Source organism: Bison bison, unplaced genomic scaffold (genome assembly GCF_000754665.1).
Source record: "Bison bison bison isolate TAMUID 2011002044 unplaced genomic scaffold, Bison_UMD1.0 scf7180017864244, whole genome shotgun sequence".
Lineage (NCBI taxonomy): Eukaryota > Metazoa > Chordata > Mammalia > Artiodactyla > Bovidae > Bison > Bison bison.
Window position 1 is genome coordinate 2,535,281 of NW_011494816.1, and position 14,686 is coordinate 2,549,966.

Here is a 14,686-nt window from a genome sequence, read left to right on the forward strand (position 1 = left end):
GAAGGCAGGAGAATAAAGGTCCCTGATTCCAGCCGTCAATCATCTTAGGACAGACAGATCGGAAGAGCACCCTGGATAGCCATTCTCGGCATCCTTTGCTAGCTCTGAGATGCTAAGAGGCTGTGCAGAAAATGAAGACACCAGCAGGGAAGTTAAAGCAGCTGTCTCAGCCTTGCTCTGGCCCAGAGCAGATGCCCACCAAGTGCTGTAACAGAACAAGAGTACGGGTGACCAGAAGAGGGAACTGGGAAATGGAGGCAGACATGACTAAGGCAAAGTCAGAAAGATGAGGGCTTCAGTTGAACAGGAAAATAAGGCTCACAGCATCCTTCAGGGTGGGAAGATATACGTTATGTCTCTCTGAGATGCTTCCAGAGGAACACAACAGACCATGTCCCTGGATGAGTCTCCAAGACATGAGTTCATTTCCTAGAACTCCAAGTGGGGGCTCCAGAAAATTGATGTCTGCTCACAGGGCAGCCTCCTGGGACAAACCCAAGCAAAACACCAATCAGAGCTGGGCCCCTTCTTTGTTTTCTAATCTTTCAAATACACCAGAGAGATTAAGTCAGCTTGGCTCTATTTATAGCCCCCAGTCACCCCTTCAGGGATTGGATGAAGCTCTTGGGAGCTGTGCTTGGAAAGGAATAATTCCCACCTTTGGAGCTTGGGCTGGGGACGTGGGAATACTAAGTGAGGTGGACCGTGGCCTCACCCCAAGAGACATGCAGGGAGGCCTGGGGCAGAGTGTATGGTCTTGGCCTACTAATATCTCCCAGGCACATTATGTCTGAATTTTATGTCTACCCAGGTCTCCTGGGGAAAAAAGGAAGGCTTGCGATGGGTCTTCAAAGCCAAAAGAAAATGTATGTATTTTCATTTAATAATCAGAAGTATAATTCTTTATGAAAACCTGAGGCTAGGACTTCCCTGGTGGTCTAGGGGACACGGGCTTGATCCCTGGTCAGGGAGGACCCTACATACCAAGGGGCAACCAAGCCCATGCACCACAACAACTGAGTCTGGGTCACAACTGCTGAAGCCTGTGCTCCTAGAGCCTGTGCTCCGCAACAAGATAAGCTACAGCAATGAGAAGCCTGTGCACCATATGAAGACCCAGCTTACTCCCGCCAAATGTTTTTAAACACACTAAAAAAAAATCTGAGGATAAGCTTGTGGACAATAATACAGCCACACGCATCAGGAAATGCTTTTGGCTGCTAATTAAGAGAAACCTGAAGCAGCAGAGGCTTAACTAATGTAAAGACGTGTATTTTCTCTCCAATAAGCAGATCAGAGGTAGCAAGGATCACCAGGAGCCCATGCTCCCTCTACCTTTGTGCTTTGGCGTGTTTATTTAGCATTTGGCTTTTCTCATCAGTGTCTCATGGTGCAGTGAGGCTGCTGAAGCTCCACCTGTTATGCCCATGTTCTGGGCAGAAAGAAATGAGCTGGAGGAAAGGACCAAAGGGTCCTGGCTGCATAAGCATCTTTGCAAACTTTTTCCAGGAAACGCCACCCCATCACTCCCACTTACATTGCACTGACCACCCCTCTGGAAAGAGGCTGGGAAACAGGGCTTATTGTCAGGGCCCTCTTGGTCCCTGTAACAGCCTTCAGTTTCTGTTAGTGAGAAGAAAGAATGGAGACTGGGTAGACAGCTAGTCATCCCTGCCACAGCACATATTTTAAATTATTTCCATTATTAAGGATGTTGTAAAGAGATGAACGCATGAGGTATAAGTTCCATTCGCTTTCTTACATGTGGCCTTTTGAATGCTCTTGGTTTCTGCTCAGGCAACAGTGGCTTTCCTTCTAAGTTTTATTAGAGAAACATCTAGTCACTTGAACCTACTGGGACTGTACCCAGGAGACGTTTTCAAACTGTTATCACTGGCGCAATATGGACATCCTTCATTCTGGTCACGAGTGCTCAGGCCAGCATGCCTAGTGTGAGCTTTGGCTCTGCTTGATTTCCAAAGCCCTTGCTGGCAGCCATTGTTCTGGTGGCAGAAATTTGCTTATCACTTGTTGAAAAAAAATCCTCAGGTGAGCTTCTGCAATCTCAGCTCCTGACCCTGCTTTCCCTCTCCCTTGTGACAATGCTGAAATCAGCGGGGAAAACCATGGCCATTCTCTACCAGTTTTCTGCCTTGGCAGCTCATTGTAAGTCCTCTTCTAACCACCACATAAAATACAGGTTACCCTGAACCTGTATTTTAACAGCAGTGAAAAAAAATTATAGTTTCTGCTTCTCAACACTGACTGCTGGGGTGTAAAGTCAAGAAAAAAAACCCACACTTGTGTTCACATGTATAACTCCATGGATATCTGAGCTGAGTCTTGCAAAAGAAGAGACATGCCAAGAACAAGAGTGAGCAGGAAGGAGGGTCCAGGTAGAGGACGCAGCATGAACACGAGGTTCTGGGCTGTTCAGGGAAGTGCTAGCACAGGAACAAAAATCCTTGTGAGCATCTCTGACTTAGGATAGATTCCTAAGGCAGATTATAAAGGCAGAAACCCTCACTGTAAATTGAAAATTGCTTTATAGTTTGCTGCCAGAACCGTGCGAGGGAGTCCACGTCACCAAACATCCTCTGGCATTGCCCTTCTTTGGGACTCAAATGAAAACTGACCTTTTCCAATTCTTTGGCCACTGCTGAGTTTTCCAAATTCGTTGACATACTGAAGGCAGCACATTAACAGCATCATCTTTTAGCATTTTAAGTAGCTCAGTTGGAATTCCGTTACCTCCACCAGCTTTGTTCGTTGTAATGCTTCCTAAGGCCCACTTGACTTCACACTCCAGGATATCTGGCTGTAGATGAGTGATCACACCATTGTGGTTATCTAGGTCATTAAGACTGTTTTTGTACAGTTCTTCTGTGTATTGTTGCCACCTTTTCTTACTCCCTTCTGCTTCTGTTAGATCCTTACCGTTTCTGTCCTTTATCGTGCCCATACTTAAATGAAATGTTCCCTTGATATATCCAGTTTTCTTGAAGAGAACTCTAGTCTTTCCCATTCTATTGTTTTCCTCTATTTCTTTGCATTGTTCACTTAAGAAAGCTTTCTTAACTCTCCTTGCTATTCTCTGGAAGTCTGCATTCAATTGGGTAAATCTTTCCCTTTCTCCCTTGCCTTTTGCATCTCTTCTTTTCTCAGCTTTTTGTAAGGCCTCCTCAAACAACCAGTTTGCCTTCTCGCATTTCTTTGTCTTTGGCATGGTTTTGGTCATTGCCTCCTGTACAATATTATGAACCTTGGTCCATAGTTCTTCAGGCAGTCTACCAGATCTAATCCCTTTAATATATTCATCAGCTCTACTGTAAAATCATAAGGAATTTGATTCAGGTCATATCTAAATAGCCTAGTGGTTTTCCCTATTTTGTTCAATTTAAGCCTCAATTTTTCAATAAGGAGTTCATGATCTGAGTGATAGTCAACTCCAGGTCTTGTTTTTGCTGACTGTATAGAGCTTCTTCATCTTCAGTTGCAAAGAACATAATCAATTTGATTTTGGTATTGACCATCTGGTGATATCCATGTGTAGAGTCATCTCTTGTGTTATTGGAAAAGGGTGTTTACCAAAGGGTTGACCAACATGTTCTCCTGACAAATCTCTGTTAGCCTTTGCCCTGCTTCATTTTGTACTCCAAGGCCAAACTTGTCTATTATTCCAGATATTTCTTGACTTCCTACTTTTGCACTCCAAACCCCTACGATGAAAAGGACATCTTTTTTTGGTGTTAGTTCTATTAAAGTGAAAGTGAAGTCACTCAGTTGTGTCTGACTCTTTGCGACCCCGTGGACTGTAGCCTGCCAGGCTCCCCCGTCCCTGGGATTCTCCAGGCAAGGGTGCTGGAGTGGGTTGCCATTTCCTTCTCCAGAGAGAAGTTCTATTAGTTCTATTAGGTTGGTACAAAAAAAAACTGTGGTTTCAGACTGTGAATTTTAAACCATTATAACTAGGCTCAAACGCATCTTTGTTAATTAAAATAGGAACCATTACAATCAACATATTTTTGCCAATGAGAAATAAGTTTATTCCTGTAGTGTAAAAATCTATGCTTAAGAATTCAATGAGCTGTTGGGAAGCATTTCCTGCCTCCTGCTGGTTGTGGAAGCATTTTCCTTGCAAAAAGTTGTTGAGATGCTTAAAGAAGTGATAATCGGTTGGCAGGAGGTTAGGTGAAAATGGCAGATGAGGCAAAACTTTGTAGCCCAACTCATTCAACTTTTGAAGCATTGGTTGTGTGATTTGCAGTCAGGCATTGCCATGGAGAAGAATCGGGCCCGTTCTGTTGACAAGTGCTGGTTGCAGGCATTGCAGTTTTCCGTGCATCGCATTGATTTGCTGACCATACTTCTCAGATGTAATGGTTTCTCCAGGATTCAGAACGCTGTAGTGGATAAGATGGGCAGCAGACCACCAAACAGTGACTATGACCTTTGTGTGCAAGTTTGTCTTTGGAAAGTGCTTTGGAGCCTCTTCTTTTGTTGATTATCAGGACTACACCATTTCTTCTAACAGATTCTTGCCTGCAGTAGTAGATATAATGGTCACCTGAACTAAATTCACCCATTTCCATCCATTTTAGTTCACTGACTCCTAAGATGTCGATGTTTACTCTTTCCATCTCCTGTTTGGAAGATTGACCACATCCAATTTACCCTGATTCATGGACCTAACATCCCAGGTTCCTATGCAATATTGTTCTTTATAGCATTGGACTTTAATTTCACCACCAAACATACCCATAACTGAGTGTTGTTTCCGCTTTGGCCCAGCTGCTTCTTTCTTCCTGGAGCTATTAGTAATTGCCCTCCACTCTTCCCTAGTAGCATATTGGACAACTTCCAACCTGAGGGGCTCATCTTCCAGTTTCATATCTTTTTGCCTTTTCATACTGTTCATAGGGTTCTCACATCAGGAATACTGGAGTGGTTTGCCATTCCGTCCTCCAGTGGACCATGTTTTGTCAGAACTCTACATTATGACCATCCATCTTAGTGGCCCTGCACAGCATGGCTCACAGCTTAATAGAGTCATGCAAGCCCTTTTGCCATGACAAGTCTGTGATCCATGAAGGGGATCATTTTTCTATTGAGGTATTAATGTTTTTGTGGTCCATTTATTTATGTAGCAAATATTTACTGAGTGCCTGTTATGCGTTGGGCACTCTTCCAGGAGCTAGGGACATAGCAGAGAACAAAGCAGAGATCCCACCCTCCAGGGAGCTGATGTTCTGGCGAGAAAACACAGAGAGTGAACGTGGAAACAAGGCCAAGAATTGTAAAAACTCTTTTAAAGATTGAAGATGGTAACACTTTGTTGTATAGTTTCCCCAGTTTGTTTGCTTTATTATTTTATTTGTATTGTAATCTGTCTTAAAGAGCTTCTTAATTTTTTAGCTTTTGATTTTGGCCTGATTTTAGGTTTATAGAAAAGTTGCAGAGTACAGAGAGTTCCCAGCTCTGCTCAACTTCCCCTGACGTTAGTAACCTACATCTAGCACATTTGTCAAAAGTAAGACATGAGATTAGTACAACAGTATTAACTAAATTGCTTCACTGGATATCACCAGTTTTCCACTAGTGTCCTATTTTTCTGTTCCAGAATCCAATCCAGGATACTAAGCTGCACTTAGGAGTTCTTAGTTTTAATGAAGTAAAATCTACTGATTTATTTTAATTGCTCATTTTGTTCTTAGAAGTCCTTCCACATCCTGAGATCTGATAAAATATTAATCTGTATTTTTTCTAGATATTTATGGTTTTATTTTCTAAATTATTTATTTCTTTCAGCCATCTGGGATTTATTTTGGTGCAGTGTACATAAAGATCTAGGGCTTCCCAAGTGGCTCAGTGGTAAAGAATCTGCCTGCCAAGCAGGAGACATGGATTTGATCCTGGGTTGGAAAGATCCCCTGGAGAAGGAAATGGCAACTCATTCCAGCATTCTTGTCTGGAAAATCCCCTGGACAGAGAAGCTTTGTGGGCTCCATGGGGTCACAAAGAATCCAACATGACTTAGTGACTAAACAAAAACAACAGCATAAAGATCTAGGGTTTATTTTTAAAGTTTTTTTTTTTTTTTTTAAGGGGACCATTTTTAAAGTCTTTATTGAATTTGTTACAGTATCACTTCTGTTTCATGTTTTGATTTTTTGGCTGTGAGATGCATGGCATCCTAGCACCCCAACAGGGACTGAACTTGCAATCCATGCTGTTGTTCAATCGCTAAGGGTTGTCTGACTCTTTGTGACCCCATAGACTGCAGCACACCAGGCTTCCCTGCTTTCAAACTGTCTCCCAAAGTTTGCTCAAACTCATGTCCATTGAGTTGGTGATGGCATCCAACCATCTCATCCTCTGTCACTTCCTTCTCCTCTTGCCCTCAATCTTTCTCAGCATCAGAGTCTTTTCCAATGAATCAGCTCTTCACATCAGGTGGCCGAAGTATTGGAGCTTCAACTTCAGCATCAGTCCCTTCAATGAATATTCAGAGTTGATTTCCTCTAAGATTGACTGATTTGATCTCCTTGCAGTCCAAGGGACTCTCAAAAGTCTTCTCTAGCACCATAGTTCAAAAGCATAAATTCTTCAACACTCAGCCTTCTTTATGATTCAATTTTCACATCCATATATAACTACTGGAAAAACCACAGCTTTGACTAGACAGACCTTTGTCAGCAAAATGATGTCTCTGCTTTTTAATACACTGTCTATGTTTGTCAAAACATTCTTTCCAGGGTGCAAGTGTCTTAATTTCATGGCTGCAGTCATCGTCCACAGTGATTTTGAAATCACTTCCCAAGAAAATAAAATCTGTCACTGTTTCCATTTTTTCCATTTATTTGCCATGAAGTGATGGAACCAGATGCCTTGATCTTAGTTTCTTGAATGTTGAGTTTTAAGCCGGCTTTTTCACTCTCCTCTTTCACTTTCATCAAGAGTCTCTTTAGTGCCTCTTCTCTTTCTGCCATTAGAGTGGTATCATTTGCATATCTGAGGTTGTTGATATTTCTCCTGGCAATCTTTATTCCAGCTTATGATTCATCCAGCCTGGCATTTTGCATAATATATTCTGCATATAAGTTAAATAAACAAGGTGACAATATACAGCTTTGATGTGCCCCTTGCACTGGAAAGCAAACTCCCAGCCACTGGACCACCGGGGAAGTTCCAAGACCTGGTGTTTCTTTTTCTGAATAGTTGGTCAGCTATGCAGTTCTCTAGAATGGGTCCTTCCTTTCTTCACCGATCTGTGAAGCAACTTCTATAGGATATGAAATACTAAGATGTCCCAGGTTCTGTCTCCAGGTATAGGCTCCATTACATTGATTTTTCTGTTGATGGTTGTCAGTATCTCACTGTTTTGAGAGTTGCATACTTATAGTATGTTTTCATATCTAGTAGGGCAAGACCCCCTCCTGCTTTAGAAGATGAAGATTATGTTAACAAGAATAATGATCTGATTTATATGCCAGGTCCTGTGTTGGGAGCCACAGATAAGATATGAATGACCAAGTCCCCCCTTCAAGGAGGCCAGTCAACGGGGAGGCAGACACCTGACTAGTGCCACCAGCAGCGTGCTGGAGCGTAGGTAACTATAGGGGAAGGGCCAAGGAGTCTGCCTGGAGCAGTTGCAAAAGGTTTGGTCTCTGCTTGACTGGTGTAGGAATCAGCCAGAGAAGTAGGCAGGGCATTTCAGGCAGAAGGAACAGCAGTCAAAGGCCTGGAGTTGGAAAAGTACACAGCGTATTTGGGAAACCATATGCAGTTGGTGTTGAAGCGTAAAGTCTTGGGGTGATGGAAACAGGCAAGGCTGCAGGGGCAGGTGGGGCGGGTCATGGAAGGCCTCCACTGCCAAAGGAGGTGTTCAGGTGACCCCAAGGGCCCTCCTGTCCTGGAATTCTTCAATTACTAGTTCTCTTCTCAGGAACATGTTCCCAGCCAACCTGGTGGAAGCCACATTCAAGCAGGTGAGTGGGTTCTTGGGTGATGGAGGGTGGGCAGGCAGGGCCAGCCTGGGCCTGGCTTGGCTGGTTAGTCTCCCTGTCTCTGGGGGTGGGATGCTACAGGAGAGGGGCGGGGGGTCAGGGGAAGACCTAGTTCTTTTGAGCCTCCTGTGGCCGTACGCCTGCCCTGGGTTCTGACTTTTCACGAGGAAGAATTATGAGGGGAGAAGGAAGCCCCCACTGAGTGCTGGCTCTGCCCTCGGTTATGCCCATGCTCTTGCACAGGGTCTCTCTCAGTCCTCACAATAACCCTCCCCTTGGCTAGGACCAGAACATCTCCTGGATGAGGAAACTGAGACTCCGGAGGATTAAAGGATTTGCCCAAGGTTAAATCACTAGTAAATGGCAGAACTAGTAGGTGAACTCAGACCTGCTGGCATCAAAGCCTGTTTCTCTTTCTTTTTAAAATAACCCTTTCCTGTAATAAAAACAGTAATAACACTCACTGTAAAATATTAGGGAAATACTAAAATAAATAAGTGAAATTCACTCAGTTGTGTCCAACTCTTTGTGACCCCCATGGACTGTAGCCTGCCAGATTCCTCTGTTCAAGGAATTCTCTAGGCCAGAATACTGGAGTGGGTAGCTGTTTCCTTTTCCAGGGGGTCTTCACAACCCAGGTATTGAACCCAGGTCTCCTGCGTTGCAGGCAGATTCTTTACCAGCTGAGCTACCAGGGAAGCCCAAAGCAGAGGATAAAAATACTTGTAGTTCCAGGACCTAACAATAGTGATAGTAGATGGTATGCTTCTAGTCTTTTTTTCTCTGTTGAAATGTTTTAAAAAATAAAATTAGGATCATAGTACACACACAGCATGCATCTTGCTTTCTTCCCCCACTCCCATTATTTCATGAGCACTTTACATGGTTATTAATGTTTCTTAAAAATACAAGTCATGTACGGATGTGAGAGTCGGACTGTAAAGAAGGCTGAGTACCAAAGAATTGACACTTTCAAGCTATGATGTTGGAGAAGACTTTTGAGAATCCCTTGAACTGCAAGGAGATCAAAGCAGTCAATCCTAAAGGAAATCAATCCTGAATATTCACTGGAAGGACTGATGCTGAAGCTGAAGTTCAATACTTTGGCCACCTGATGCAAACAGCCGCCTCATTGGAAAAGACCCTGATGCTGGGAAAGATTGAAGGCAGGAGGAGAAGCAGGTGACAGAAGATAAAATGGTTGGATGGTATCACTGACTCAATGGAAATGAGTTTGCGCAAACTCCAGGAGGTGGTGAAGGACAGGGAAGGCTGGTGTGCTGCTGTCCTTGGGGTCACAAAGAGTGGGACACGACTGAGCAACTGAACAACAGCAAAAAATACAACACTTAGTGATGATGTCATAGCCTGATGTAAGCAGAGGCTGTAATTTATTTGCCTATTTCTCCTTTTGGTTGTTTACCAAAACAGCCTTGTTGTTATTCAGTCACTAAGTAATGTCTGACTCTGTACCCCATGGACTGTAACACACCAGGCTCCTCTGTCCTCCACTGTCTCCCAGAATTCACTCAAATTCATGTCACTGAGTTAGTGATGCTATCTAACCATCTTATCCTCTGCTGCCTCCTTCTTCTGCCTTCAGTCTGTCCCAGTATCAGGGTCTTTTCCAGTGAGTTGGCTCTTCACATCAAGTGGCTAAAGAATTGGAGCTTATGAATAGTCAGGTCAGTTTCCAACAATCTTGTACACCAATCCTTATTTGCACTTCTAATAATTTCCCTTCTAAAATGTCAGTCTGTTGGTTGACTCAGTCCAACAAGCATTTCCTGAGCTTCCCTGTGGTGGGCCCCGTATTGAGCCTGGAGACGCACAAGAGGTGGTTGAGAGATGTAGGAGAGGCTCCAAAATAAGGAGCTGTGAAAGCCTGAGCTAATCACTGTATCTTCCCTCACCTCTTGTGTCTTCATCTATGAAATGAGCCAACTAGTGAAGGGCCCTGAATGCTAGGCTAGGGAGTTTGGATATTATCCCAACAGTGATGAGCAATTACTGAAGATGTGAGAGAGAAAGAGAACATTGCTCTACTTTGTACCCCATCTGAAATGCCTCTATCTTTTGGCAAACTCCTACCCATCCTTCAAGAATCAGCACCTGGCACAGAGTGTTCAACACTGGGATGATGACGGTGGTTATGATGGTGATGGTGGTGGTAGTGGTAATAGCAGTAATGGTTACAGAAGGCTCACCGTGTGCCAGGCACTACTGGCAGCACTTTACATACATCATCTCATTTAACCTAATGAGGTGAGTAACTATGAAGACCCCACTTCACAGATGAGGGAACTGAAGCATTGAAATTTTAGGTATATTTCCTGAGTGGTTCCTTTTCTCCACCCACTCCCAGAAACTTTGCTTTATTGATACCTGGTAGGAAGATAGCAGCCCTTGTTTGGGCTCATAGTACCTGAGGAATGAGAAGAAAAGACTTGGCCATGTCCTGGGGGCTGAGGAAGAGGGGTAGCGGACGTAGCTCTCCCCAGCTGGCATCGCATCTCAAGAAAGCTCGGGGCAAACTAAGCTTTCCTAACAGAAGGTGTAAGTTTCCTTCAGTGCGAGGCAGGGCTGGCTGGCTGTTAGGCAGATGGATAGTGGGTGGCTGAAGGAGGACAAACAGGTGAATGGAGGATTATCCAGGCAGATTATCTGTGTAAGAGATGGATGGATGGTTAGAGAGGGTCCCAGCCAGGTGGCGCTAGTGGTAAAGAATGTCAGTGCAAGAGATATAAGAGATGTGGATTTGATCCCTGGGTTGGGGAGATCCCCTGGAGAAGGGCATGGCAACCCACTCCAGTATTCTTGCCTGGAGAATTCAATGGTCAGAGGAGCCTGGTGGGCTACAGTTCACAGGGTCTCACAGAGTCGGACATGACTGAAGTGACTTATCACAGGTAGGTGTGATGATGCACAGAAGGAAGAGGGGAGGAGGGATGGAGGGAGGTGTGCCTGGGTAGTGTGTGGATGAATGAACAAATCTCAGTTTTGCTTTTTGGTAAAATATTAATAATCCCTGTCCTGCCTATGTCACAGGGTTACTGTCAATCACATAGTTCATGAGTGGATACAGATGTGCTTCCAAGATGTTATTATTATTGTTGTTGATATTACGCTTACTCCTGACTCATTCCTGGTTGGGGTGTCGCCCACCAGTATCGCACCAAGACCACCCCCATTGTCAAGTCCCCCACAGTGGCATCAGAGGAGGCCCCTTCTCGGCGGATCCTCATCTATGGAGTCCAGGGGGAGAATGACTCTCGTGTGCAGAACTTCGCCCTGGACCTGACACCCCCTCCAGAAGTCGTTTACAAGTCAGAGCCTGGTACCAGCGATGGCATGAACGTGCTGGGCATTGTCATCTTCTCTGCCACCATGGGTACGTGCTGCCCACCACCCCAGGAAGCCTGGCCCTCCTTGCGTTTACCCCTCCCTGCATCCCCTGTCCAGTAACCTGAATAGCCTGGAGTCTCCCCATCTCCAGGAGGTTCCTTCCTTTCCTTTTCCGAGGGAGTGACTCAAGTCCCTATTCCATTACCCAGGGACAAGGGGATGTCCCTAGCCCTCCCTGAGTTGGAGCTGCTGTTCCTCACTGGGAATTCCCCATTCCTGGGTGCTATTTGCCTCCAGGGATGATGGTCCTCTCTCTGAGAAGGCCATGCCTCTGACTTTGCCAGCAGCTGTTTGTTTAAAGCCCTCATTCTTCCCTTCCACCCTCAACCACAGGGCTTTCTCAGTGGGCACCTCTCTCTGCAGACCTGTCTGTGCCATTTCTGGGGGCCCGTGACCATACCTTTTCCTTTGCTGGGTCCCCAAGGCCCACCACAGGCTACTTATCATGAAGCTGGTGAAGTTTAACTTGCACAGGTCCCTTCTAAGGCCTGTATCCTTTTTCCTTTTTTAAATTTTGTGTTCTTTTTCTTGAAGAAGGCACCAAACTGTGCAAACTTCAGATCTTACAAAACCTCTGGATATGCCTCTGCCGGCAGCGTCCCCCCCTTGACCACCCCCACCGACATATGCACACAGCCGTAGCAGTGGTTTGTCACTAAGTCGTGTCCAACTCTTGCCACCCCGTGGACTGTAGCCCACCAGGCTTCTTTGTCCATGGAGTTTCCCAGGTGAGATTGCTGGAGTGGGCTGCATTTCCTTCTTCAGGGGATATTTCCAACCAAAGATCGAACCCACATCTCCTGCATTGCAGGCAGATTCTTTACCAACTGAGCTACCAGTGAAGTCCTTTTCTTTTTTGGAGTCTAGGAATTCCTAACCCCTCCACAACTGTCTAGCTTGTCAGTCCCACCTCATCCTTCTAGGTCATGCCAGGGGTCACCAGGAGCCTCACTGTAAGATCCTATCAGCCCCTTCCCCCAGCCCCGGCCCTGGGCCTAATGGAGCGCTCTCCAGCTTCCAATTCCTACACAGGGTTTTCTTCTCAAGTTAATTCTCCCATCCTCTTGGTTTCTTAGGCAAGGAACTTGGGGGTTACTTTCTACTTTGCCTTCTGCTTCAACTCACACCCAAATCCCATCAGGTCTGCCTCTGAAATCTCTCCAGCCTCTGCATTTCCTTCTGCCCACTGCCCTAGCCAAGGTCATTGTCATCTCTCACCTGGTTTCTGGAAAAACTGCCCCAAGAGTCCCCTGTCCTTGTGCGTCCTCCTCACAGGGTCATTGAGTCCCCATGTAAAGCCTCCACTGGCTCGGAGAGGGGTGCCTCTCTCGGCCGGCTCACTTCCCCAGCCGCTCTGCCTGTCGGTCCCTGGAAGGCACCTCCCTCAGCCAGGCTGATCCTGCCCCTCGCTCTCCGCTACACTTTCCTCATCCTTGAGGGGGCTTAATATTAGTATCCCATCCTGGGGAAAAGTCTAACCCCAGTCAGATGCCCTGTGTTATTCCTTAAACATTTGACCCAATACAACTGCCTACTTGTTAGTGTGGCTGTTCAATGCCTGCGTGGCAGCTGTGTACATCCCATGCAGGCAGAGACAGGTCTTGGTCTCCGTGTAGCCCCACAGCCACCACGTGACTGGTTAGAGCAGGTGCTCGGTAGACTGGGAAAGATGGGTGGATGGGCAGATGAATGACAATGGGGAATGGAGCTCTTTTCATCCTGGTCAAAAGGCCAGGTGGGCACACAGAGGGGCCAGGACCTCAGAGACCCTGGTGTATGAGAGGACAGTGTTTGGAAGCATCCTCAGCACCTCTGATAATCTGTCCCCCGCCCTGGACTTTCTTCCTTTTCCCCAGCCATCACCACTCTCTTAGGGCTGGGAGCATACTAAAAGGACATCTATTAGCAGAACTAAAGAAAAGTTTGAGAGCCTTCAACTCGTTTCACTGTTTACTGAGCACGTCACTGTCCGCGTGTCAGTGACTATTTTTCGTGTGTCCTCTTGCCTTGTCGATGTCTCTGTGTGCCCCCGCCTGAGTGTGCGTGAGCATACCATGCAGCTGCTCCCCTCACTGAGCCTCCTTCCCCATCTTCTCCCTGGTGTTGGGATGTGGCTGATGCTAAGGTGGCCTTGGCCTTGCTTGTGGGAGGAAGCCCACTGCCACCCTCTGCATGTACAGTTGCTCTAAGCCAGCCAGAGCCTGGGGGTGGAACACGGAGCTTGATGAGGAACAGGAATAGCTGGGGAGGGACAGTCAGCGGGGAGCCTGGCTCTGAGTTCAGCCAGGCTTCCACAGGCCAGATGGACAGACCTGGGCCCAGTGTCGCCTGCCTCTCTGGCCTCTCCTGCCCACCCCGGTAGGGCCCCTCCACTCCCCTCCCCCGTGGTAGCTGCTCCCTGTTCTGCATGGGTTCGGAGCATCCTGGGCAGGGAAAGAGCTCTTCCCTGGGGTTCCAGAGGCCAGGATCCAGATCCCGCCCCTCACCGGCTAAGTCAGTGGATGAACCTCTTGGACACGGCGACAGTCAGCTCCATGAAGGCAGACACAGAGTGTATTATGCTCTCCATTTTTGTGTCACCAGTGGGAGAGCAGGTGCTTGTCACTGTTCCAGGAGTGACCTAACTGTGGTTACCTGCATGAGCTCAGAACCCCAAGGGGAGGGTGACAGGGGCTTTGGAAAAGGCTTTGTCATTCATTCCCTTGTTCATTCATTCAATGATAAGTTGCCCTCATGGGTTAACTTTCTATTGGAGGAGACAGAACAACACAGTGGATGACTGTTATAATAAGTGATATGAGGGGATCAGAAAGAGATGTGTTAGAGAATAAATGGGGAGTCTGCCAAGGGGGAGTTGGGGAGGTGCAGGCCTCCAGACCAGGGCTTCAGGCATCAGGAACTGAGTGGACAAAGGCCCCACCACAGCCAAGAACTTGAGGTAGTCTAAAAATGTGAAGAAGGCAGGATGCAGGAACAGAGTGAGGAAGGGAAAGCGGGGGCCAGACAGAGGCGGGAGTTAGAGGCATGGCCAGGCCAAGTGGGGCCTGAGCCAGGGGGAGAGGGGTGGGCTGTTGGTTACGGTCTCTGTGTGCAGGAAAGTCAGTTGGGGGTGTTGGCAGGGAGCATTTTTATCTTTAGAAGGTGGCACGTGCAGCTGGGTAGAGAGGAGGAAGAGATGGAGCCCCGTGGGGAGGTCACAGCCCTCTCCAGCCGGGGAGGCCAGGAAGGGAGGGGAAGCAAGGGGGAAGCGCTGGGTGGCAGAGGCTGCTGGGGTG

At 46.6% G+C, this 14,686-nt stretch overlaps 1 protein-coding gene across 1 annotated transcript in view; it reads left to right on the top strand.

Annotated features, from left to right (window-relative positions):
- The window catches only part of SLC1A7 (solute carrier family 1 (glutamate transporter), member 7), a 51,467-nt gene that overhangs the window by 30,701 nt on the left and 6,080 nt on the right, over positions 1–14,686 (top strand). Inside the window, exons 4-5 of the mRNA XM_010847200.1 lie at positions 7,946–7,988; positions 11,175–11,397. Coding sequence (XP_010845502.1) covers positions 7,946–7,988; positions 11,175–11,397 — 266 coding nt within the window. The remainder of the gene's footprint in view (positions 1–7,945; positions 7,989–11,174; positions 11,398–14,686) is intronic.